At 40.3% G+C, this 25,070-nt stretch overlaps 4 protein-coding genes across 8 annotated transcripts; 1 reads left to right on the forward strand and 3 right to left on the reverse strand.

The window, feature by feature from the left end:
* Positions 1–997: 997 nt before the first annotated feature.
* On the reverse strand, positions 998–5,902 carry si:ch211-145o7.3 (forkhead box protein N2). Its single transcript, XM_053429236.1, has 5 exons — positions 5,763–5,902; positions 4,306–4,987; positions 3,974–4,095; positions 3,282–3,337; positions 998–2,386 (listed from the first exon to the last, which is right to left on the reverse strand). The coding sequence occupies exons 2-5, from the start codon at positions 4,939–4,941 to the stop codon at positions 2,028–2,030; spliced, it is 1,173 nt and encodes a 390-aa protein (XP_053285211.1). The 5' UTR covers positions 4,942–4,987; positions 5,763–5,902; the 3' UTR covers positions 998–2,027.
* Positions 5,903–6,963: 1,061 nt separating this feature from the next.
* On the reverse strand, positions 6,964–13,385 carry yif1a (Yip1 interacting factor homolog A (S. cerevisiae)). 4 transcript variants are annotated; one of them, XM_053429191.1, is made up of 9 exons: positions 13,288–13,385; positions 12,840–12,894; positions 11,250–11,470; positions 10,298–10,402; positions 9,100–9,178; positions 8,937–8,994; positions 8,682–8,837; positions 8,410–8,503; positions 6,964–7,684 (listed from the first exon to the last, which is right to left on the reverse strand). In XM_053429191.1, exons 2-9 carry the CDS (start codon positions 12,871–12,873, stop codon positions 7,526–7,528), a joined length of 906 nt encoding a protein of 301 aa, XP_053285166.1. In that variant the 5' UTR covers positions 12,874–12,894; positions 13,288–13,385; the 3' UTR covers positions 6,964–7,525. The 4 variants fall into 4 exon arrangements, with proteins under 4 accessions (XP_053285166.1, XP_053285167.1, XP_053285168.1 ...); XM_053429192.1 differs by having other exon boundaries at positions 13,292–13,379; XM_053429193.1 differs by having other exon boundaries at positions 13,267–13,353.
* Positions 13,386–16,843: 3,458 nt separating this feature from the next.
* On the forward strand, positions 16,844–20,573 carry fosl1a (FOS like 1, AP-1 transcription factor subunit a). Of its 2 annotated transcripts, none has more exons than XM_053429246.1 (4): positions 16,844–17,320; positions 17,731–17,985; positions 19,024–19,131; positions 19,251–20,573. In XM_053429246.1, the coding sequence occupies exons 1-4, from the start codon at positions 17,213–17,215 to the stop codon at positions 19,800–19,802; spliced, it is 1,023 nt and encodes a 340-aa protein (XP_053285221.1). In that variant the 5' UTR covers positions 16,844–17,212; the 3' UTR covers positions 19,803–20,573. The 2 variants fall into 2 exon arrangements, with proteins under 2 accessions (XP_053285221.1, XP_053285220.1); XM_053429245.1 differs by having other exon boundaries at positions 16,846–17,320; positions 17,728–17,985.
* A 51-nt stretch (positions 20,574–20,624) lies between these two features.
* On the reverse strand, positions 20,625–24,043 carry ccdc85b (coiled-coil domain containing 85B). Its single transcript, XM_053429247.1, has one exon. The coding sequence runs from the start codon at positions 23,236–23,238 to the stop codon at positions 22,636–22,638; it is 603 nt and encodes a 200-aa protein (XP_053285222.1). The 5' UTR covers positions 23,239–24,043; the 3' UTR covers positions 20,625–22,635.
* Positions 24,044–25,070: the final 1,027 nt, after the last annotated feature.

Below are 25,070 nucleotides of genomic sequence, written 5' to 3' on the forward strand. Positions count from 1 at the left end.
ATAAAGTAATAAAACAAACAAAATCAGAATCAGAATCAGATTGTATTTATAGCCAGACTAGTTCATAAGAGACGAAAATGGATTTAATAAATAGTAAGCTATATTTATTTATTTATTCAATCTTTATTTAACCAGGCAGTCACATTGAGATCAATATCTATTTTCCAAAAGAGGCCTGAGAGCAAGAAACATGCACAATCAGCCACAAACCATCAAACACACGCAACAACAAAACAACACAGTATAAATTAATAAATAAGAGTCATAAAAAAAATCCAAAAGTCAAGATAGTCCACCCAAAAATGAAAATTCACTCATCTACTCACCAGTATGCCGATGGAGGGTTGGTGAACTGTTTGAATCCACAAACCACTTCTGGAGTCTCAGGTGGAAAACAGCGTTGCAGCCAAATCCAATACAACTAAAGTAACTGGGACACCTTCTTCAAACGTAACAAAAAAGAACTTGCACGCACACACTGCACAAACGCTCTCGCCTCAGTGGAAGGGGCAGAATACGCTGTATCATCGCTACTTCCTGTAGTGGACATTTTGGCTTGAACCTGAACCATGTGGCAATTACAGTGCACAAAAAAGTACATCACTTTCATTTGATGTAAATATCTTACTGGCTCTGTGTAGTAAAGACTGACAAAAAAACGTTGCTTCCATTGTTGAGCAAAGGTTGAGCAGGAGCTCAGCGATACACGTCTTACTCCATTGCTTGCTCTCTAGTGCCCCTGATCTTTTGGCCAGTGTTATGTGCCTCGTCATTTTGCATCTCTCTGTGGTTATTACATAAATCTTTGTAGTCACTTCTTTTTGTGAGTATTTAAAACACAAAATATAGAAAAACACAGGCTCTGGCCCAAAAGCCTCCACACCTGTGCTCCACCTGAGCCGTTCAGTAATCCATCCATGGTGTTATTCTACTGTCGTTCTACTAAATATACACTTGTTTTGCCTGAACACAGAATCAGGCAGATTTCTTCCACAAGAACAGCATGGCAGTATTTATTTGTTAGATTACAAAATCCTGATATTTCAAAAAGAATACATTAACAAACAGAAATGCAGTGTATCTTGAAATGTAACGTTGTTCACATGGCAGTGAGTTCATCTTGCATTTTAATTAAAAGGTTCAACTTCCTGATTGAACACAGGGTAGCTTAGCTTACAAATTCATTTCCAGGCTTTTAAGTTCACATTCACCTAAAAGAAATTCTGGGAGTGGGAATTAGTCAAATAACACAATGTACATAAAATCAACATTAGAGAACATGCTCGGAGGAACGACAAAGGGAGTAAAGGAATTAATTAGGAATACAATTAAAAAGTAAAGCAGTGTATCTGAATAGTGCTTAAAACATTCTTATAAAGAAATGAAGGTTCCCACTTGGAAGAAACTGAGAAGCACTAGTTGGGAAGACATTAAGTGAGTTTGTTTGCTGGTCAGTTTTACATCAAAAGAGCTACTCTAGTACTTTTCTTCTGTATACATCATTTTTGGGACATACCTGAATCAAGATACACAACTTGTACACTAGTTGGAACTAAGAACTACTTCCACCCCTGAGAATGAACTTTATTTGTTAAAAAATCACAGTGGAAACCATAAAAAGACGTGTTGAAGACCATACACTATAATACTTTCCTTTCAGTTTTCAAATCTATATCATTTTGTCCATACTGTATATTTCATTTTAACATTGAGCTCTCAAGTCTTTGGTTAAGAGTAGTCAGTGTATGGCATGTACGATAGTAAAGTCAGCTTCTGCACTGAAAGTGTCTGGATACATGTAATGCCATCCACAGTTTTGTTAGTCCATCGGTAAAGTTGATCTATGGTGTTATTTAATTACACAAAAATACACATAGGGCAGTGTTGGTGTCTCAGGAAGAAGCAGCTAATTCACAAAACATCATATATGAACAAACATAAATCCCATTTATGTTGCTCTACTGGAGTATTTGCTTACAGAAGATTGAAGCATTGAATCGGTTGTGACCGTGACTTGGGATATAGAATTAATATACACCACCAGCCAGGTCCAGCAGTGAGCCAGCGGCCTCCTGGGCCTCTGCATCCAGCTGAAGGATCTCCACTGTCTCCAGGTCCAGCTCGGTGTCATCAGGCAGCACCAGGTACTGGAACTGTTGAGACTGGTAGTAGTGTAACTCGATGTAGCCGCTGTCGGACAGGGGGTCCTTTTCCATCTCCTCGCAGATCTCCTCATGCTGGTACTCCATCGACTCCATGGTGACAAGCTCCTCATGGTCCGGTGTTAAAGGGCACGAAGGGTTTTCACCAAAATTTGGATCATCAGTGGTCAGGGTTGGGGAAGAGGGTGAGGCCATTGAGAGGAGGAGCGTGTGACACAGAGTATCTGCATTAAAAAAAAGAAATAAAATGTAGAAGAAACATTAGTAATGTCAGATTACTGTTCAGTAATTTGGACCAACATTCTCAGACACGCCCCTGTCCACATCAAACAAGGGGATCATTCTGTCTTAGCAGATAAGAAACTGGCTGAGCTACTCTTCAGTGTGCTTTATGAGACATATCATGATGACTAATAAACACTTTATACAACGACAGACATCATTCATTTACACAGGGTTCTGTTAACTCCACAGCGTTTAAGGAGTTTAATAAAGAGAAAAGTCCGATATTAAGCAATGACATGGAATGAATCACCAATTTTTCAGATATTTCCATCAAACATGTTTTGATAAAAATTAAGATTGTTTTTGTTTTCAGAGCATTTCTGCTTAATATCTGGTTATGAATCTCTTTGAGATGTGAAATGGATGTACAGTTATCTGTTGCATAATATGCAGAATTAGTTAAGTATCCAACTAAAGTACACATTGTCACTAAAGGAGTGAAGCCTGATACGATTCAGGGGCTAAACAAACAAACAAGCAGAATCTGAATCACAGGATCAGACATTAATATTAATGATGTGTTGAGCAGCCACTTGTCACATTCTGTCAGCAGCCATGTGATACAATATGGCTCCTCTGCTTGGAGATAAAATGAGGCGACCTAAAGGACAACGAGCTAGGCTATTGCCGGGTTGTCATGGTAATAGAAGGGTGTTTCCATGACAACTGAACACAAACACAGGAACAATGTTGCCTGCTGGGAGAAAAGCAACATGTAATGAAAGTGTCACTCTGTTGATAAAATATATAGTGGTCGAAGAGAAACTAATAAAGGGGCAAATATGAATGTTCCTGTGTTGATTAAGTGACGTGAGCCGAATGTGAGTCACTAACCTGAGATTTCAATATTGTCACAGACTGCAGGCACCACATAGTCAGCTCCTTCCAACCTGCACACAACACGGCAAGAGGGTTAGACAACTACATCAATATCGTTTAGTTTTGTGTTTAAAATACAAAACTCAGCAACAAAGCATCATTGAAATGTAAATGCGTCAAGGAAAGATGTATCTGATCTAAGAATCTGATCAGAAAAGACTTTGAGTACAAGGTAATGCTATTTATACAGAAAATAGTAGAAGATGCCTCAGGGAAAGTGTTTGGAATTTAAACTTCATCTGTGCAACATCCCTCAACTCAATATTTTCATTCATTTTGAAGTATTAAAAACAATGAAAAGCAGCAAATTGTCAAATTCTAGAAGCTGGTGCGAAATGTGTTTAGCATTTTCGTTGAATAATTGATGAAATATCAAACCATTTTTTGACAAGTAATCAATTGATGTCCCTCACCTTCAGTAATCACTTATTTAAGATATTGTGTAAATACAGTAAACCCAGAATTTGCTGGTTCGAACTCACACATTCACTATTGCATGATGCTGCTTGCTTTTATTTATTTTAAATGAATACTGTAAAATGATCATTTGTACACTTGGGAGTTGGAGGCAGCTGCTCAGACTAAATCACCAACACTCACACAATAGTTTTTGGTTGCACATACATGAACCATGTGACAATACTCACAGTGCAGGCTTGTTTAGCAGATTGCTGTTAGTGCTGTGATAACTGTGGGTCTTCCTAAGCACCTCGAGGAGCGCCGGCCGATACTCGGGACAAACACACCACAGCGATCCCTTCCCCACGGACTGAAACAATAACACAAAGCTACTTAAAAATCCCAAACCAGCAACAACACACACAGAACACAGAAACATAACAACCTCAACACATGTGTAGTGCAGTATAGTTTTATGCTTTCAGATATTTATTCTCGAACATCGTCTGTATCATCATCTTCAATCTCTTTCCTCTCGCTACATGACATTGTAACTCTTAATGTGTAAGTATGTCCCCACCTGGCTCTTGTCCCTCTGAATGCGACAGAAGCTCTTGCTTAGCGACAGGTTGTGTCTAACAGAGTTCCTCCAGCCTCCAGTGGCTGTCCTGTAGTAGGGGAACTTGTTTACAATCCATTCGTAGATGTCCTTAACTGGAAGTCTCTTGTCTGGCGACTCTTCGATTGCCATGAAAATCAGACTACTGAAGGAGTATGGTGGCTTGGACGAGGCAGGAGGAGGATGGGTCGGTGTGGAGGCCTCTAGCTGAGGCAATGGTGTCATTTTGGGAAGGGGCTGCAGTGGCAGCAGGTTGCCTCTCTGATGCAGCCAGCTGAGGCAGGTCAGGTCATCCTGGTCACATATGTTTGTAGGGCTGAGGCCCTCTGTGTTTTGTAGTTCAAGGCACTGAGACGCTGTGCACTGTGAGAAAGGGGAGGAGGAGAAGATGGACTCTGCTGTCGCTGGAGAAAGTGAGATGGGGGACGGGGGGAAAGAAATGGGTGAAAGTGGGAGCGAAATACGGCCGCTGCAAGTTGTCTGCAGCGGCGAGGAGGAGAGGGTCATGAACCCTCCAAAGGTGGTGGGACACAGGGACCCTCCAAAGGTGGTGGGACACAGGGATGAGGGTGAAAGTGTTTGAAAGCTATTCTCCATCTCTCTCCCAGGAGGAAACGTCCAGGGTCATTCAGCTGAACCAACCCTAAAACATTAGAGAAATTAATTAAAGTTACTGTTCCAAGGACTGCATGAAGTCAAATATGTATTCACATATTGATATTGGTGTGTGCTATATATAAATGGGTATAATTTCACTGTAGTATACAGAATAGCAATATATGATTTGTAGCATTACTATATGAAGATATATGTGTATATATAGGCATAGATTCACAATAGCAAACAATATGAAAATGGTATGTCCATATACGTGTGAATTTCACAATAAGAGGCAGACATGTGGAAGAATATCATTTGTATTTGCATTGTTTAACATTAATCTAAACTTTACAAACTGCAATTCAAAACAAACAAACAATAACTTCGACACTCCAGATTCATGGCAACTTGTTAGGCCACAATATTACACAGAGGTGGAGAGAGGAGACTTTAGTTAAATGTTATCCATCTGTTCCCCTCAGGTGAGCATCCTCTACACAGGGTTCAGAGTCCAGTAGAAGTTCTCTGTTTCTGTCTTCTCAGACGCTAAATGCGCTCGGGTCACGGTTCTCTCTGCTATCGAGTAAAGGCTTTAAAACCCTACAACCACCGGCTCGTTAAAAGTTCCACTAAGTTTATCCAGCGTTCAGTGTGGTTGTACGTGACACCACATGGCTCCACAGGGCGGTTCGGGAGGCAAATGGCGGAACAATATAAAGTTTCATTTAGTGGAGATAGCCGCCCTTTTTCTCCTCACAGGTGAGACACACGGTGACTCTGCTGGTGGGAAAAAGGCCAAAGATCAACGAGTTACTCACCGGATTATCAGGAGGAGGGTTCCTGCAGGATCCAGGGTTTGTTAGAGGTCCAGAAACGTGTCTTTTCGGACGTGAAGGACAGATGGACGAGTTCAAACTGGAGACCGGGACAAACAGCGCTGTCTCCGTGCTCTGCTGCCGTCCGTGGCTCCCATGGAAACCAAAAGGACGCTTTGCAGGGTGCGCGCCCCCAGGCAGGCAGGCGCGCTCCCGCTCCTGGTGCACAGTGGAGTCACAGCCCCTAAAGAGTGGGGGTGAAGTAAGGTCAGTGTGAAGAAGTAATCAGAGTACTAAGAGGATGAGTAGTACCAGAGAATAGAGTATTTTACTAATAAAGTATTTGGGCTGGTTTAAGGTATTACATTACAATACATTACATTTCATTTAGCTGACGCTTTTATCCAAAGCGACTTACAATAAGTGCATTCAACCATGAGGGTAAAAACCCAGAACAGGAATCAAGGGAGTACAATTTCTAAAAAAAACAAAATGCAAACCTATAAAGTGCTATAATTAAGTGGCATTTATGTGCTACTAAATTGTTAGTTTCAAAATTGTATTCAAGGCATAGTCGGAAGAGGTGTGTTTTTAGTTTGCGGTGGAAGATGTGTAAACTTTCTGATGTCCGGATGTCGATGTGGAGCTCATTCCACCATTTAGGAGGTATATTGTGTTTCACATAAAACTCCTGCATTCAAAAGAAAACATTCCTGAGGAACAGTGATGCAGAGTAAATCAATATACTTTCTCAAATGCTGTACTTTGTTTTTTGTACTTAACTTATGGTATTATGATCTCAACATTTCCAGGGCCAAATAATATACTTTTTATTGCACTATATAAAATATATTTGACAGCTATGGTAACTGGTGATTCAGATTATTGATATAAAATATGAAATATAAATGATATCGACACAATTTATCAATGATTATAATCCAAAAATGTAACATATATTATTATATTTGAAAAGTGTAATGCTTTTTAATCTTGGTATTTGACAGTGTAACTTTGCAACATATATCCATTTCGGATTCAATGTAATTTACTGATCTCTGGCAACATCTTTAGAAATTAATCGTATTTTTTAAAACATATCCATATTTATCAGAAAGGAAATAAATCAGATACAACAAAACACAGGATTATGTTTCCCCCAAGATGTAGCCACGGAAAATAAGTCTCAAACGATTCAAACTGATTAAGCAACGCTAAATATATTTATTTTTTTCCTACAAAAAATCCAAAGATGGTCATGCTTTGTCAAATGTAGATAAATAAAATCCAGGATTCACAAGAGTGGAGGAATGGCAGCAACATTAATGTACCAGAAAAACTGTACTGGAATCACACAATGGATGTCTGTCTTTGGTGGGGGGTGTAAATACTGGAAAGTATTTCCAGAGACATTGTATAAAATCAACCAAATTGTTTCCATGTTATGATCAAAGAAATGTCAGTGAAAGCCCTTGTGTTTAAAGTTAAGTGGCCAAAAAAATAGCATTTGTCGGTGTTAGTATGAAATCACAAAAGAAAACAACTGTCTTCCATTGAAACATTTTGTTGAACTTTCCTGTTGAATCAATGAAAGGATTTATGGGCATGTCCATCTGACAAGCTGTTCTCACGCCGCAGCTCAACACTGTACATACATGTTTCGAGTTAACTGACAAAAAGAGTGTATAAATGCTGACGTACAAACACTCAACAACCAACTTCTGGGTCCAGTACACATGGACTTTAGGTTTTTAAATACCTCATGGTCACCTGACCAAGTGAGAGGTTAACCAGTAAATAATGATTGGCTGAAAGACTGCGGTGGCCACAGTGATATAAAGGCGGAACTGGGGTTTGTTGCTTGGTCCAGTTCCCATGGTGTCGTGGGAGATAGAGGGAAGTATCTTCATTTTCAGAGATCGAACCTGCGGATATTGTAAAGGAAGATCAGAGAATCAGACTAATATAAATAACACAGAAGTTAGAAAACTAACTGGTTAACTGTAAAGTCTTCAATTCAGTTATATGTCAGGAATTACATGAAAAGACTGATACCACTCTCATATCCCCATGCTTAGCTTAGCATTAAGACTGAAAGCAAGGGTAAACATCTAAAACTGGTTCTGCCTAAAGGAAACAAAGTCTGTCCTCCATCCTCTCTAAAGTTCCATTCAGCCTGAAATTGTGGCATTTAGGAAGTTGTGCACTGCCTCAGTGTTCTAGCAACTGATCAAATTTGGCGTAATAATAAAAATCATAACTCTAGAGAATAATGGTAAGAGCTGATGGATTTTGGTGTCGCACAAGACATCATACAGTGTTTATATCTCACTTAGTTTACACAACTTATTACATTTGACACAAATATATTGATTTCAGTTTTGTGTGTATACATGTCTTTTCTTAGTGTGTAATAAATGGAAAAGAAAAAACCACCTGAAATAAGTAAATATCTGACCTACATAATACGGAATATAACCAATTATATTTATGTTGACAACCAGCACATTTTCTTAACCATATTTTGCAACAGATCATAAAATGGGGACAATTTAAAGTTCATACAAATTTTCACTATAAAATAGCATATTCTGAGTCATACTGGGTTGTGACGTAGATGATGACATCAATCCAGACTCATAATACTTACTATGAAGAACATGAGGGCACAAGAGGACCAGGCAAGGGCCACATAATATCCATCACTCCCAAACAGTAATCCACACAACACAGTGAAGATCATCCTGGAGGGGGGGGGGGGGGACAAACAACAACATTCACATCGTTTACATGGCTTTAGTTTAAAATGTCAATAGTTTAAAAACAAATCAAGTTGTGTAACTCTTTTCTTTCAGCCTTTATCTGTTCTTTGTCAATAAAGAGTTATATATTAATTAGAAAATATTTGCATTTGCTATTTACCCGACATATTTGTATCCACTGTAGGCGATGAGGTCGAAGGTGGACAGGTCGCTGTGCACCGTCAGAAGGTACAAACTGAGCAGCATCACCAGCACCTCGATGATGATCCACACGAGGGCAGTGCTGGCACACAGCCCAAGAACCTCTGGACTGAACCTGCACACAAGGACAACACACACGGCTTGTTGAACTTCTTTGAAACAAACATATTTGTTTTTGGTCACAAAATAAATGAGTTGAGGAGGAATTACTCACCTTTGCTGAATGCCGAGGGCCATTCCAGTAAGTAAAATGTAGGTAATGAAAGCCATTGCTAAAAGACAAAAAGGGAAAAAGGGCAATTCATAGAAAAAAATATTCAGCCAGCTAAAAATAAAATTACTGCCTGTTAAAAAATTTGTTTTTGCAGGAAACTTACTTGGGATGTAAAGATCAGGGGCATTTACATCTTGTCTTGGAGTCAGTGGAGTGTCTCGATGGTATCGAACTTCCCAGTCCTACAACAACCACACAAAGACAGTGTGAGACAGCCAGCAGACTCGAACACAGTTACATGCTTGTTGCTTTTTTTTGTGTACGTTGGATCGGCTAAAATAACTACATCTTTTTTAAAAGGGCCACATTGCCTGCTGTGACAATGTGGCTTACGGATGTGTTTAATCGTTATGAGGACAGAAGGTCAGTGTCCCTCAGGATTAAGATTCTGTATGTCACGCTTGACTACACAGCTGATACTAGTCATGGTATCACCTCCATCAGGATATAAAAAGAAGAGGAAAGCTCAAATGTATTTACACAACAGCAATAAAGGAAATAAAACTACTACTACAGCAGGTTTGCCAGGTGTTAACTAATCGGTGGACGGCACTCTGTATTATTACACAATGGTTAAAGTAAAACAGGAGTCCACTCCGTTGCCAATTAAACGGATCTGATCTGAGATCTCACTTACAAAGAATTTATTCTGAATGACGGTGGAAATGTACCTGCGTGTCTTTATTAAGCATGTTGCGCAAGTACCCAGTAATTCTGGATTTTCCAAAAATGCCACTGTATGTATGTTACATCATCAAATACCAGTTCAGTTCACCCAACCCTCATCATTAGGATCAATTGATCATTGGTTTTGGTTATTACATAAGACTTGTTGAAAACAACAAGAATACAAAATGTCCCCTGACTTACTCTGTGAATAAAAAGTAGCAAATAAGTATTAAGTATAAGTATTAAGGTAAATAAATAGTTAGGAGTATTTAGGGTCAAACAGTCAAATCTATGTGACCCTGTTCTTAAGTAAGGAGTTTACATTCTGTGTGGTTTCTACATTATCAGGGCACAGAATGTTTGGAGTGTTGACTTAATTTCCAATCTGAAACTGAGTGTGGGAATTAATGGTGCTTTATTCTCTCCCTGGCAATCACAGCATCACTTTGTTCACACGTGAAGCTGAAACTGTGATTAAGTGGTTGGGTATCGAGTTTGAATTGTTTAAATTGTGATAAGGGGGTAAAAATATGACACAAGATAAAATTATCAGTCAGTATTTAACTGTGTTAAATGTTTTGTGTTGTACCGTCTTGGGACAACGTCTGACAGAAGGAGTAGTGTTAGATTACCTGGTGTGTGTACGGGAACAGGAGGATCATAAGTTTCTTCAGTACGTATCTGGTATCAACGGCAAAGAAGTATTTCAGCTTGTTCACAGACACGAACCTGCTGAACTGAAAGGGAAGAGGAAGTGCAAACATCGAATTAACAAATGAGGAGCCACAGCATGCCAAAGTTATTAAAACAATTGAGTCATAGTCATATCTGAAGAAGGCTGTGCGCTTAGGATTATGTATTACTTTGGCTTGACACCCAGTCTTTGTATCCTGAACCACCTGTGCATCAAAACTGCCAAACAAGTAGAGCAGCATCCCTATTGATTTCATCTGCCACCCACGAGTGATGAATTAATTTGAAATGAAAGAGAATCTGAATTGTGTCCTCTAAAAAGTGACAAACATTATAAAGTAAAGTTTTAGCTTTCAAAGAGGCCCTGGATGTAAATAACACCAGGAACAGGATCATGAAAGCCAAGCTGAACAACAGAAAGAGACTATGTTAATGGGAATCCTCAAATTATTACATTACATTTAATTCAGCTTACAATATGTGCATTCAACCACGAGGGTACCCAGAACAACAAGAATCATGAAAGTACAATTTCTTTAAAAAAGCCAAACTACAGAGTGCTATAAGTAAGTGATACTCAATTTTTTTGTTTAAACTTGTATTTGTTTAGTTTTTATTATGTTTAAACTTTAAACAAACTATGTTTAAACAAATAAAATAAAAAAGGCATGTGACACCTGCATGCACTGCTGTATTTCAGATGACTAAACTCCTGCTTGGACCTAATATGTTTTCACACTTTGAGGTGAAAAGACTTGAGCAGTGTCTGAATTCCTCTGAATGCAGTTATGGGTGTATTTAAACCCGTATATTCTACAATTAACCTATAATTAAGATAATTGGTGCCAATAATCCAATAAAAGGATAAAATATATCGAGCCTGTCCCTCACCTCTTTGTTCACCATATCCTTTCCCGTGTTGGCTAAGGAGGAGCCGTACATCATTGCAGCATTGGCCATTGGGTCAGTAAACAGGTTGTTCCCTGCAGGATCTCCTTGCATCTCATTTGCAGGTCCCGCCATATTGTAGCCCGGAGTTCTCATCGCTGGGGCTCCAGAGCTGGTGTCCTCAAACAGGACTGTTGGGGGACCTGCCCGACCTCTCTGTTTAGCTGCAGAGAAAAATGGACACAAAAGGAGAAAATATAAGAATTCCTTTATTTGTCCCACAATGGGGAAACTTGCAGAATTACAGCAGCAAGAGTGAAACAACTTCAGCAAGTAATAAGTATATAAAAATAATGAATGTAATTAAACTAATGAAGGAAGATGAAGTTACTAACTTTTTATCCACAATCTCAAATACAAACATTTACTTGAATCTACTTTAACTGGTTATTAAGCTAATCCTAGAAGCTAAGATATATCATGTGATAGTGTGATGACTAAACTCACATATGAAGAATCCTCACTGCTGTTCAACAACATTGTAAAGAATCAGGAATGTGATGCCGCTTCGGGTGTAATTGATCACAGGTCAGCAACAACTAAAAAAGCTAAGATTAAACTTATGCACGTCTCGATTACATTTGAAGATAACTTTGGTGAAAACTTCACAATTAACCTATTTAACTATTATAATCACTCATCTTGCTGTTATTTTTCATATTGAGGACAATATATTGTCCATGTAAAATTGGAGCTGGAAATATGATATGAAAAACCCATTTTATGAGCAACATTGAGGTAGTTCCCCCCAAAAGTACAAACTTTCTTCGCCCATATCTCCCTCAACTGTGGGTTCTTTGCTTTCTTATATGACGACATCAGCATGACGTGGCTCAAAAGTGTGATGATTTGACTATTATAACATCTTATGAATATTTGCAATGAAGCTCATACAGCTCACAAAGATTATACATTTTCAAATGTTGGTGAAAAGGGATATTTTGGAGGATATAGTTTGGTGACACTTTTGGATTGCATTGCATCACACTATACAGGTTTTATCTTTTCTTTGGAGTATCTCATCTCTCCCATGTGCACTGCTGTGGAAGTGCATTAGGCATGTCAGTTGTTTTGATTCTTATCCATCACGCAGGAGCTTCATGAAGGCGTCTGATTGGTCCCATTTTCAATCTGTAGCCTGACACTGATCCAAAACATCCAACCAGAGTCATGGAGGACTTCAGTATCTTCAGAGACAAGGACAAGGAGTCCCCCGAGCATGTTGGACTGGACATACAGAGCCCTGATCCGAACATGAACTATTACTACTACACAGCTCTGCAGATCATACGTGATAAGACTCATGGATGTGAGATTTGCTGAATCACTGGTGTATGAGTCGGCTGTATTACTTTGTGTCTGATTAACTGGGATGTTTTGATGAAACATCACCAGTCCGATGACAGCACTGGTGCTCTGGGTGACTCCAGCTCCAGGGAGGAAATAGGAAGTCGCTGCTTTCAGCGGATAGTTTTCAAAAACTTTTGAGAAACGTTAACAGATGATTCACCGGTGATTCATCTGGACACTTACGTGCTGCTTGGTAAACATGATGTGGCAAGTCCATTGTACCCTTCGCTGACGTTAGCTGAAAGCAATAACAAAAAAAGCAGTGACACGTTAGCAACAGTTCAGCTTATTATTGTCAAGCTAAGCTAACTAAATGTAGCTCCGTGGTGCTACATCCCAGCTATCACTGACTCGACCCCGGCTCACATCACCCTTATGTCAAGTCTTGGTAGCTAACAAGCTAACCTTCACATAAACTTATCTGCCGGGAGCCACTGCTGCTGCCAGTCAACGCAAGCTAACAAGGCGAGAAAGCTAACTTATCAACGGGATTCTTTTAGCTGAAGCTCCGCGTATAATGACAGACGACTCCCGAGCGTCAGAGAGAAGTGTTCTAAATGTAAACACGGCTCGTTTCAAGACAAATACGTGACGATCGTGCAGAAAGTACCGAGGATAAAGGAGCTCTTACCTACGCAGCTAACGTTGGTAGCTAGCTACGTGGCTATCAGACTGCTGGGGCTGATCCCACCCATTCGCTGCAGTGGGTTGACTTCACTGTGCCTGCGTGGCACAAACCATGTAGGTGTTAAAACACAGAGAGCTCAGATCCACCGAGAAACTGAATCTTAACGTCAGTGCTTCAGTGTGTCAACTCTCTGTTTATTAGATGTTTAATAGGCCACAACTTTAATACATCTGTGGGCAGACAATTAAAAGATCTACTGAAGTTAATAGATACAATCATTGCACTATTTAAATACAGTAGATCACACAATATGATGCATTGCTGGATTTGAAATAAATGAGCCCTCACTTTTCATTTTGAAGTACATTGAGTCTTTCCTCAATATAATTATCAAAAAATGTTACCAGATAGGATACAGATCTAGGCCACTTCCGGCAAGGATGAGGCACTTCTGGTCTTATTGTGCATGTGGGCCTAAGGTGGCATAGAGAGCACAACTTCAAATGAAGAAAACACATGCAAATAGTAAAACCAGGTGCAAATTAAAGGAACAACAAATTCCCCCAAAAGTGATGAGCCTGGCTGAAGTTCAATGCTTTGTGAAGTTATTGAAGTCTGCTTCTCGTCAGCGGCGATGGTTCATCACTTGTTTGGTCCCCTGGAAACATTTCTGTTGTCGTTTTTGCAAATTTCCAGCATTTCTGAGTTTCTGCATCTTAGAAAACGCGTTTCAGTATTTGCATGTGTTTGCTGTGCATGTGTCATCAAATGGATGAAGTTGTTATCTTAATTGGCTCATGTTTTTTCTATTTGCATGTGTTTTCCTAATTTGTAGTGCATTGGGCTCTTTCGAGCCACCGTGGGATGCTACTTTATACTTAAATTTAATTTGTTGACAGTTAAAGCCACTAGTCACTCAAATGTTGAGCTGATAAAATACAGTAAAAATACTTGATAGTGTTTGTAAACACACAGAAGTGGATTATCAATGTGTTTGCTATATAATGTAATTATATTTAGCTATATTTGCAAATTTTACTTATGTTACTTGAAAAATTGTGTTGCTAATACTTCCACAACAATTTTACAGAACAATTTGAATCAGGATTTCCACTTTTACTAATAAATTGATATATTCACAATTTAAAGGCGCCGTACAATCCCTTAGAATGAGTTTGTATCATATTCCATTTTATTATATTATACGTACCACACCATTTATAGTAAGAATACTGTACATGTATTATTCTAATAGTTATATTAATCCAATGTTATTTACTTGTAAAAAATAAATGCACACAGTATGTCAGTATTACCTCAATAAGTCACGATTAAGACAACCAGTTCAGTCTCAGTAGAGTGATGTTGAAAACTCTTCTGCTCAATCACACTAAGATAATTTGCCTAATGTACTTAACAGTGAATTGTCAAGGTATGAACTGCAACACCCACTCAACCAAATACATTTTATTGTGTGTGGCATCAGGATGCAGTTAAAAAAATGTGTGTGTGGGATGAGTGTGTGGGTGTTGTGGGTGTGGACGAGGATTTTTAGGGTGAGTAAACTGTAATGGAATCCAACCTATTAAGCTCAAACTGTCAAAAGCATGTGGGGAAAATTTGTGGTAAGACAAAAAATTGTTGGAGTAACCAGCAAAAAAAGTGAAGCAAACACAAAAATAATCCACGCTATAAGAAGTAAATATACATAAATTGCATAAAAATTTCATTCAGAAAAATGGGAATACGTGTAAAGCAGACTTTTTCTCTGATAAATGATAAAAGACAGAATAGGTGTATCATGTAGGTATCATCAGAGAGAGGGAAAAAATGGTGGTCAACATGTTGTAGCATATCACGATCAGAGACATAGCGAGAGTGTCATCATTGAATTCCTGAAGCTTGAGTCATGTCAGACTCACCTTTATCCCAGTTTCCATTAAAACCATCCGGCATGTATGTCCTGATGGTTACAGGGTGTGATATTTGAGACCCATTACTTCAATGGCTCAAGGAGCAGCAGGTATAGCCTTTGTAAAGTGACATACTCCTTGACAGTTTCGGTTTTCGTTCACTGTGTCTATTTTCATTCATAGATTACCCAGTAACCCAAAGTACAGCATTTCAAATAGTTCATTGATCTTTAGGGGTTTTATCACATTTAACTCCCAAATGGAGACTTTCTTGGGTTGACTTTTCAATTAACTTGGGGCTTAATGACAATCCATATTCCCCGGAGTAGCATTCACAGTAACATGAGACGTTGGTGCAACAGTCAGCAGCCAGGAGAAACCAGCCTTTGCCGGGAACTGTGTCCCCAGGGACTGCAAGGTCAGCAGCCGTCGACGGACTAAGCTCGCCAAATCTACGGCATGCAGTTTTTTGAATCTTTACTAGGAGCTATATCGTGCTTGCAAGTAAAAAACAGTCGTTGGAACGGATGGAGAATTAAATGAGCCACTTGGTGGAAATTGCCTGACTCATCTCCACAGGCATGCATGCATATTGATGTGGTTTGCAAAGTGAGAGTGGCTGCCAAAACCCTAAACACAATTAGGCACATGCACCCAACTTTGGCTAAACTTTATGATCCATTGGGTAACTGCAGTGTAAACTTCATACAACCTTGGAAGTGATTCATATTGAAGACATATGAGTATTCAATTAACATTTTTATGTCCCTTCTGTTTTTCAAATAATAATATATTTAATAGTCATCAGACTTTACAGCTATAATGAATGAAATAGTAGTTTTATGTTAAAAGGGTATTGGATAATTTTTTTCTTAAATATAGTCATCTTAATGTTATATAATATTTAACTATATCACTTTCACTAATTTCCCATTAATATGGCTATTAGAAGTTTACTATATAATAAACAGTACAATATACATGTTTTCATTATAGCAAGATAAGATCCAACATCAATATGAAAATGACCAATTGTAAGTTGACTGAACTTAAAAGTAATAAATAGTTCATTAATTTCCTTATAAAAGATTAGTTGACTTCATTTAATTCTCCTACAATATTTAACAGTGTACATTTAAAGATAGTAAATTGATTTTGGCAGCAGCACATGACTTTACTGAGTGACATATTGAAGTTAAATGATGTTTAATTAATAAATAAAAATGTTGACAATCCCCAATAAGGACTGGAAAAAGTGTCTATTTGAAACCATAAAGAAACTAATATTCATAAAAACATTTTTTAATTCATAATGTGTCATTTTCAACAGTAAGAAACATGATGTAGTGTGATCCACTTCCTATTAGCTGGTTGGAATTATAACAATAATGAAAGTATTGTTTTCGAACTGCAAAATTTAGTGTAAACACAATATATCATACGTGACATCACTTCCATTGGGGTAGGACGCAGCAGTCATATTTCCACGGGTGAAAACAGAACTACAAACCAGTGTGGGGCCATGAGGTGAGGCTGTGCGAGGAATCCCTTGTGTTACTCTCAGGAGGAAACTCTCACCAAATATGGTCAACGACGTCACGCGGCACGTGGTCATATTCGTGAGAGATTCCAGACAGCACTATTTCCAGTAATGGCAGGGGGGCGTGGCAAAACTACGGTCCCGCTTTAAGAGTTTACAACTTCGCGATCGTCTCCAGACTTTGTCTTCAAGACGCGTGACTCACGAGCAGGAGAAGTCCTGAGAGGGATTTGAGGAGTTTTACGCACGATTGGAAAGGAGGGCGAGGACATTTCTTCTTCCTTGTCCCCCGTGAGGACGAAGCTGTTTGGACTCTACCGATTTACCGCAAGAAGGTGGGCTTGCCCGGAGTTTGAATTGACACACGAGACTCAACTCGAAAGTAGTTTTTTTTGGTGTGAGGCTTGAAGGGTCGAACATCCACAGCCAGGACCGATTTGAGCCTCATTTCACCGGAGAGGATCTAACTGAGAGGATGTATCGAAACTTCGGGAACGAGGGACGAGGCAACCCGCCGTACACAGGCTCAGAGTCCAACACTGGATCCCCGGGAGGCAGCAGCACGTCCACCACACAGGAGCAGGTACCTCCATCCAGCCAGGAGACACTTCACATGAACATGTCATGAATGAAAACTGTTCAACTTTCTAAAAATATGTGAACTTTAAGTTAGAATATCACAGTAAACAATGTAATACTGTTACCACTGGCCACTTCTGTGTGGTGTGTGTAGTTGATAGATAGTTGAACTTTACTAATCCCAAATTTTGAAATTATTTAAGCAACAATTCAAATGTTTTGATCAAATTAACATGACAATATACTGTTTTTGTGTAATAACAAGTTTAACTCATATATATATATATATATATATACTGTGATATATATATATATATATATATATATATATATATATTATAATATATGAACATTATAATGATCATCTTCATCATTCATCTTCATAACGTTTGATCTGTGCTTTTTTCCCAGAAGTATGTCATGGCAGGCAGCGGTCAGTTCGTCCCAAGCCTCAATGCCATCACAACCAGTCAGGACCTCCAGTGGCTGGTCCAGCCCGCCCTCATGCATCCACCGGGCCCTTCAAGATCACCAGTGCCCCCTTACCCATCCCTGTCGGGGGCACGGCCCCTGGGTCCACTACATTCCCTGTCCCACCAATTCAGGCCGGGCGTGATCAGAGCTGCTGCCAGCCCCATGGGTTCGACGAGGCGCAGGAACGATGAACATGTGAGAAAGTAGTGATATAATATAGACTGAAACTTAATGAGTAATATGAGAAACCAATGACACATTCTGAAGAGCAACAGGTGATGAGGGGTTTTTGTTTCTTCTGTTTAAATCATTGTTGTCAATGACAGAATACGAAAGGGCGCTTTCACTTGAGGGGGGCACAGATATCAAGGTGTGGAGAGAAGCTCAGTCATTTCTGTGTAAGTGGTGTGTAATATCTTGGTCATGCCTTGTGACACTAGTATTACATTTTGTATAGACTTGTACATTAGATTAATAGCTTTTGGAATAAGAAGATAATTGTTATTTAATACCTCATTTAAATTACTCATTTTGAATCCAGGGGGGAATGCACTTTGTTTGTGTTCTTTTTCTGTGTTTACTTTGAGTCGATATTGACTCAGTAAAATTATCACCTGTGACGCACTGTTTGCAACGTTCTGCTGTGTGTTAGCAGAGCAGTGTAATGTGTCAGAGTAGGTTTACAGGGTAGTTAAATCAGGGCCCAATACAACACCTGTAGAAATATAATTTTTGGGTTTCATCAGACACACGTTGGTACACATCCCTCTTGCCATCGTGTTTCTGGAGAGGTAATTTCATGGTACAGGAAGTGGACGGTCACGTGACTCACAGGGGCAAGTCATTTTCGGTGACTCACAGCCGAGTCATAGCTGAAGTGTGATGGTGACTCATCATCTCAGAAGGGCGGGAAATATGGGATGAGCTGTAATTATTCAGTAGGCCACTGGATGAAGTCAGAGTCAGGGTGTTACATGGGCACAAAGGCTCAGACATTTCAAAACCTTTCAGCCGCCATGACTGTGGTGACTCACAGCACACACATGGTGGTAGTATTTCTCCTTTGTCATGTGGCTGGCAGGGTGGACTCTCAGCACGTATCACTGTACATTTGATATTCTTAGTTTCAGCTACAGAATCTACACTTAAAACACTATATGGAGCCTTGAGTTTATCTTTCATTTCCCTGTGTCAGAATACCTACTCAATGTATTTCTTTCTTTCTCATCAAAGTTATCCCAGGAAGAGGTGGAGAGACGCAGAATAAGAAGGGAGCGGAATAAACAGGCTGCGGCAAAATGTCGCAATCGCCGACGGGAGCTCACGGACACGCTGCAAAGTGTGAGTGAACATTGTACAAAATGTCGTAACATTAAAACCTGAGAGAGAAGTTATTGGTCTCTGTAAGGCATGAGTACACATTTTAACGTGTCTGTCTTTCCCTGTTTTCTCTGCTGCAGGAGACTGACCAGCTGGAAGATGAAAAGTCCGTGTTACAGAAGGAAATTGCTGAATTAGAAAAGCAGAAAGAAAAGCTTGAGCTGGTTCTAGAAGCTCACCGTCCCATCTGTAAAATAGAGTCCTCCGATTCCGATTCCGAGCCGGGTCCATCAGTTTCCTCTTTGTTGGGCATCAAAATAGAGCCAAAAGACTTCAGCACACCTGTATCTCAATTTTCAATGAAGACGGAGAGACCCAAACCAAAGATAACCATCCCGACCAGGCCTGCCACATCCTCTGCCTCTGCTTTTGTCACTGAATCTGAATCCCTCCACACCCCGGTTCTCACATCTACTCCCTCACTTACACCATTCACAGCAGCTATGGTCTTCACCTATCCCTCTGCCTCCATAGACCCCAACGCCTCCACCACATCCCATGCTGCATCACTTCAAGGAAATGTCCGTCCCTCTCATGCCCCGCAGACCTGTGGGGTAGCTCATCGTCGCAGCAGCAGCAGCGGCGACCAATCGGATCACTCCCTGCACTCGCCGACCATCATCACACTGTGATTGGCAACACCATGATCCTGATGAAACACTAATGTTTGTGTGTGTGTGTGTCACAAAAAAAGGATCTCTGGGAAACCGGACACCAATGAAAATGATGATTATGATAACCATTTCAAAATGAACTTAGTACATCTGCTTCATCTCATCTCTTTAGAAAGTTGATTCTGTACTTAAATAACATGCAATGTAGCGGCATTATCAGGAGATGAATGTTACACTCTGCTTTAGATTTGATATAAATATACAGACTTTATATTTCTAACTTTTAGAACTATAGAATGACTATGTTTGAAAGAGTTTTTTATGATGAAAGAATTGCATACAATATATATATTCACATAAGGTTTGTAAAGGCCTTCTATTAATAACTGTGATAACACCATAAAATAATATATTAAACTAATATCCATATAAACTAATTATACGCATGTATAATGTTGCATTTAATGATTTGTGACATGGTTACGTCATGTTGTGTAACACTTTATTAATGTCCTCTAAGGAAAATAGAGTACTGACAAATAAATGGGTCTTATTTTTATATGAACCTTTTTAAGAATGCTAAGATAGTCTATGCAAACTATTGACCACTAAGGCTGGGCCATAGGAGTTAATACAGATTTTCATAATCATGTATTTATTTTTGAGAGTGTAATATATATTTTTTGGTCCTGTTTTCTCTGGTAGCTTACTGGATGGGCAGTGCCTTACTTTTTATGTTTTGTCAAAGCTACTACTTTACAGAAAATAAATAAAAAACAAGTGTTCATAGCTGTGTGAGATTGTCATGATATGAAATAAAAAAAACCTCAAACCACAGGGTGAGACGGCTGAAATGCAACATAATTAATTCGATTCAGAACGGATCAGTGACCAGTGATCACTGAAACAACCGATGAAACCAAACTGGAATATGAATAATGTAGATATGTAATGCATCAATTAACCCATTTGCTTTTATAACTGATTGTTTCATGCATGTAATCAAGCATTGATTGAAATTGAAATCATCAATTAATGAAAACAGAAAAAACAAGACATGTTAAAGTCAAAACATTTGGCTTTAACTCTGAGAAATTATATTTGGCTTATATTTTGTGACTATTGACAAACTGTGGCCTCTTTACTGAATCCGAGCGTTTGTAAGCATTGCAGCCACCAAACGCTCTGATTATTCTATGTGCCCATCAACTGTGAGCACTGAATTCACAGTTTTTCCCAAAAATGAAGCTGATCTCTTGCTGAAACATACATGGTTCTGAGGGCAACGGATCACTCAGCTAAAAGGGGGTTAGAGAGTGAGATGGCAGGAGTTGGATTGAGAGCTAGAGATCATGTGAGCGGGGCGGGGGGGGGGGAAATCTGTGTATGCTGCTGTCACAGGCCGTCTGTGCATCACTAAGTGGGTAAAAGCATTACTGCCTTCTTCAGCTCCACAGACTAAAAATAAAACTGATGAACATCCATAAAGTCAGTCTGTGTGACATAAAGGGAGCATCAATCACGCATAGATGGTTCAGACATGAAGGTCAGAACAACAAGTGCAGAAAAATCAATCCTTCGCTCTGTGTCATATGAATTTCAACGCTTGTTTCGGCAAAGTCAAGCACGCAAAGAAAAAGGCCAGAACAGCACAGAGTGTCATACCAACTGTATTTAAAGCTCTCCAATGCACTACGAGTACGAGCATAGCCCACCAATAAAAACAGCTAACGACAAAATAAAACCTTTTTCTAATCCATGTGCAGTAGCTATGATTGAAACTGAGATCGGTTAGTAATGCTAGTTCATACAGATAAATCAAGATAAAGAATTGCTCAAAGTTAGGAAAGTTAAGATCCCTATATAATGATACAGGGTAAATACAAAGCATGAGATACAGAGGAGAAATCAGTCTAATGCAAAACTTAAACAAACTGTGATATGCTAATTAAAACATCAACAACAACAAGGTAGTAAAAACATGTCCTACAAGTGACTTTAAAGAGCTGGGCTTGAAGAGAAGAGAATAGAAATCATTCAAACTTGTAGACCTTCCAGTTTGATAAAAAGAGTTTCCGGTTGGATTTTTATAAAAGTGTCAGCACTTACTCGGTTCGGCTCTGAGCGAAGGTCCAAGGATATTATCGTGTCTTAACAAGTGTGCTGGCTCTCTAGCACGTTACATTACCAGCAGCGGCCCCGCCTGCAGTAAACCTGAAGGGCCTTCAACATCAGACTGCTTCACAGGCCTGTACAATGTGTCACAATCATCATGCACATATGGCACTCCAATCCTGTCCTGAAGAAGAGAGTGCATCAAATATTACACATTATTGGGCATCTAGCAAAAAGCAAATATCAAATAGTTTTCTTTTTTTCTTTGTCACAACGCATCAATGTCAGTGCTATTGGAATTAGGACTAAATATGGCTCAAAACTGGATTGAAATGAATCTTTGATTGAAAGATCCATGGTAACGCTGTCCAGTGCAATAGAAAAAAGGCTTCTACCAGTGTAGGCTAGTCCAGTGCATGAGATAAATTTATATTTGTGACCCACTTTTTTGGTCCCATTTCTTTTTTCTTCCAACAACAGACGACTGAAAAGGGAATTCCCACCGCCACCAAAACAGACATGTCTTTAGAAAAACACTGTAAAATGTTGATACATTATCATCTTGCAAACATCTATTAAATGTCTTTGTAAAGTCCTAAAAATGTCTCTAGCCTAGAATCTTTGTCCAGTGGCACACATATCACTTTTCTGCAGCATCCAGGAGGCCCTCATGCTTTTTGCACCAATTTACTTTGTATTGTCTGGCAGAGCTTCTGTCTGTGTGACACATCCGTCGTCAGTCATCCGGTGAGCACACTAGGTGAAGCTGGTCCGGGCTCCCCACGCTGCCCGTGCTCGAGCTCCCGTCCCCCAGGTCCCGGGCCACCATGCAGGGCAGGTTGAGCTCGGTGGAGCCGCCGGGGCTGGAGTCGCTCCGGCTGACGCACTCCTCCTCCAGCACCAGGCACAGCTCCTTCAGGTCCAGGTTCTCCTTCACCAGGCCGTCCTGCATGCGCTCCAGGTCGGCGAGCTTTTTCAAGTAACCGCCCAGGTCCTCCCGCATCACCTTGGCGGCGTGGTGCCCGAACAGCTGCCACTCCCGGGCCAGCTTCTTCACCTTGAGCCGGTCGTCGTCCAGGAAGCAGCACAGGTCCCGCAGCTCCACGTTCTCCTCCTGCAGCCGCTGGTTGATGGTTTTAAGTTCCCTGATCTCCAGGAGGTGTCCCTGCAGCTGTTTATTTACCTCCTTGATCAGCCGGCCTCGCTGGATGAGCGCAGAGATTTTCTCGGACTCCTCTTTACGCAGCCGGCTCACCAGCTCCTCTTTGGAGCAAGCCAGCAAATCCTCGTCAGACATCTTTGACAGCTCTCTGTTTATTATCTCACCCTCGCTGCCCATTTTCTATGAATAAAAAAGCCTACACCTACAGATGGTACCTGAGAATCTATAAAAAGCGATGAGATGGCGAGGCCTCACTGCTCAGTCTTCATCACCACATCCTCCTCTTCATCTCCAGGCGGTGTTTGGTGGATGGCATGTAGCCTATACGCGATCTCTCACAGCACCGGAGGCCAAATGCAGGCAGAAACATGTGATTTCTCTATTTAGATGCTTCTCTTCCCTAAACCGCTGCCTCTGTGCTGTTCTTACGCAGAAGCCAGTGTCTGCTCTTAACGAGGTCGCGGATGAAAACGCACCACGAACCCTCATTAATGTCAATCTGTCATCCTCTCAGCAGCAGGCTGCGTTCTCCAGCAGGCCTCCAGGAATACTACTGTCCTCGTTTTACCTCCTCGAGCAGGATCCAGTCGCCTTGTGGGGGGTTTGTCGTGCTACAAAGGCCCCCGTCGATCCACGGAGGCTTAATCCAGCTGCCTCGGACACACACCCTGCAGATGTTGTGTGTGTTTTTTTTACGTCGCTGGCATTGCCTCATCCGGCTGCGCTGCGCTCTGCTCCTCGGCTGAATGAACACACTCCCCCGGTGGCTACAGGGACGAGTCCGTGTGGTGCAGCAGCTTCTCCCCTTCGTCCCTTCCTAATCGTGTTGTTGTTCCGAACGTGCCATTGTTTCAAATCAAAATAAACAAAACAAATCATAATCCAACGCAGCCCTCCAAAATAGACGCACCGCCACTGCTCATCCTCTGGGGCTGGACTGTTACCACAACAATGTCCGACTCCAACACTTTCACGGCTCTGATTCCAAGTCAAGCTGCGAAAGGACCGGATATCTATTTATATGGCCTTCACAATAAAAGAACCGGCTTATTAGAGTTTAACATTAAAACGGAGGACGTGCTGTAAAATTTATATTGAGAACGTGTTTAAGTGAAAAACAGATAAATAATTGATCTTAGCTTCTATTTGTATCGATTATATGATGCGGTTTGGTCATATTCAGCAACACTTTAGCTTTTATTTTGTTTGATCTTACCGGAAACTGCAGTTTTCACGAAGATCCCTGCCTTGACGCGTTTCGCTGACAGCATCAGAGATATTTGTGGTTTCCTCTGAGGTTTCCAGTGGCTCTTCCACACACCCAACTGATGGCATGGCGGTGAAAAGACGCAAATTGTTGTGACAGCTCTGCGATCAGGCTGAACTGACTCCATCCATCTGAGTCACACTGTGGAAACACAAAGATTTGAGGATGGAGATCTGCTCCATGTGCGCCCTCAGTTAGGAGCTTGCGCGCCCCCATATGGATCTAAAAACACATATTTACCCCAAATATACAAATATATCACAACAACACGGATACACTCAGTTTATAAAGGAAATGAGCAGGAAAGGGCAAATTGAAGCCACTTCCTCTGAGGTGCTCCCATCCTTCAAATATAACCAGTTCTTTGTAAATATGAGATACACAAGCATCCTCTGTGTATAGAAATGTGTGGGATCCGGTTGGCTATAGTGATACAGTAGTGACTCCTGGATGTGCTGCCTTCTATTAAAAGCACACTGGTGGAAAGTGTGACTGGAACCCTTTTCCCCGCGGCTTTATTCTAAAGGATTTGAAGATCTTCTCTGTGTTCCTCCAGTGAAGAACTTGTGCCATCCCCATTTGGATTCAAAACATGGATCTACCCATCATACAGTAAAAGCACAAAGGGGGAAGCATAGGAAATAGGAAAGGCCTACTTCCTATGAAGTTTTCTCATCCTCAAATACTATAATACTAATATTGGTTCTCTGACCCCACATGTTTGCATACAAATAACCATCCT

Source organism: Pleuronectes platessa, chromosome 8 (assembly GCF_947347685.1).
Source record: "Pleuronectes platessa chromosome 8, fPlePla1.1, whole genome shotgun sequence".
Classification (NCBI taxonomy): domain Eukaryota; kingdom Metazoa; phylum Chordata; class Actinopteri; order Pleuronectiformes; family Pleuronectidae; genus Pleuronectes; species Pleuronectes platessa.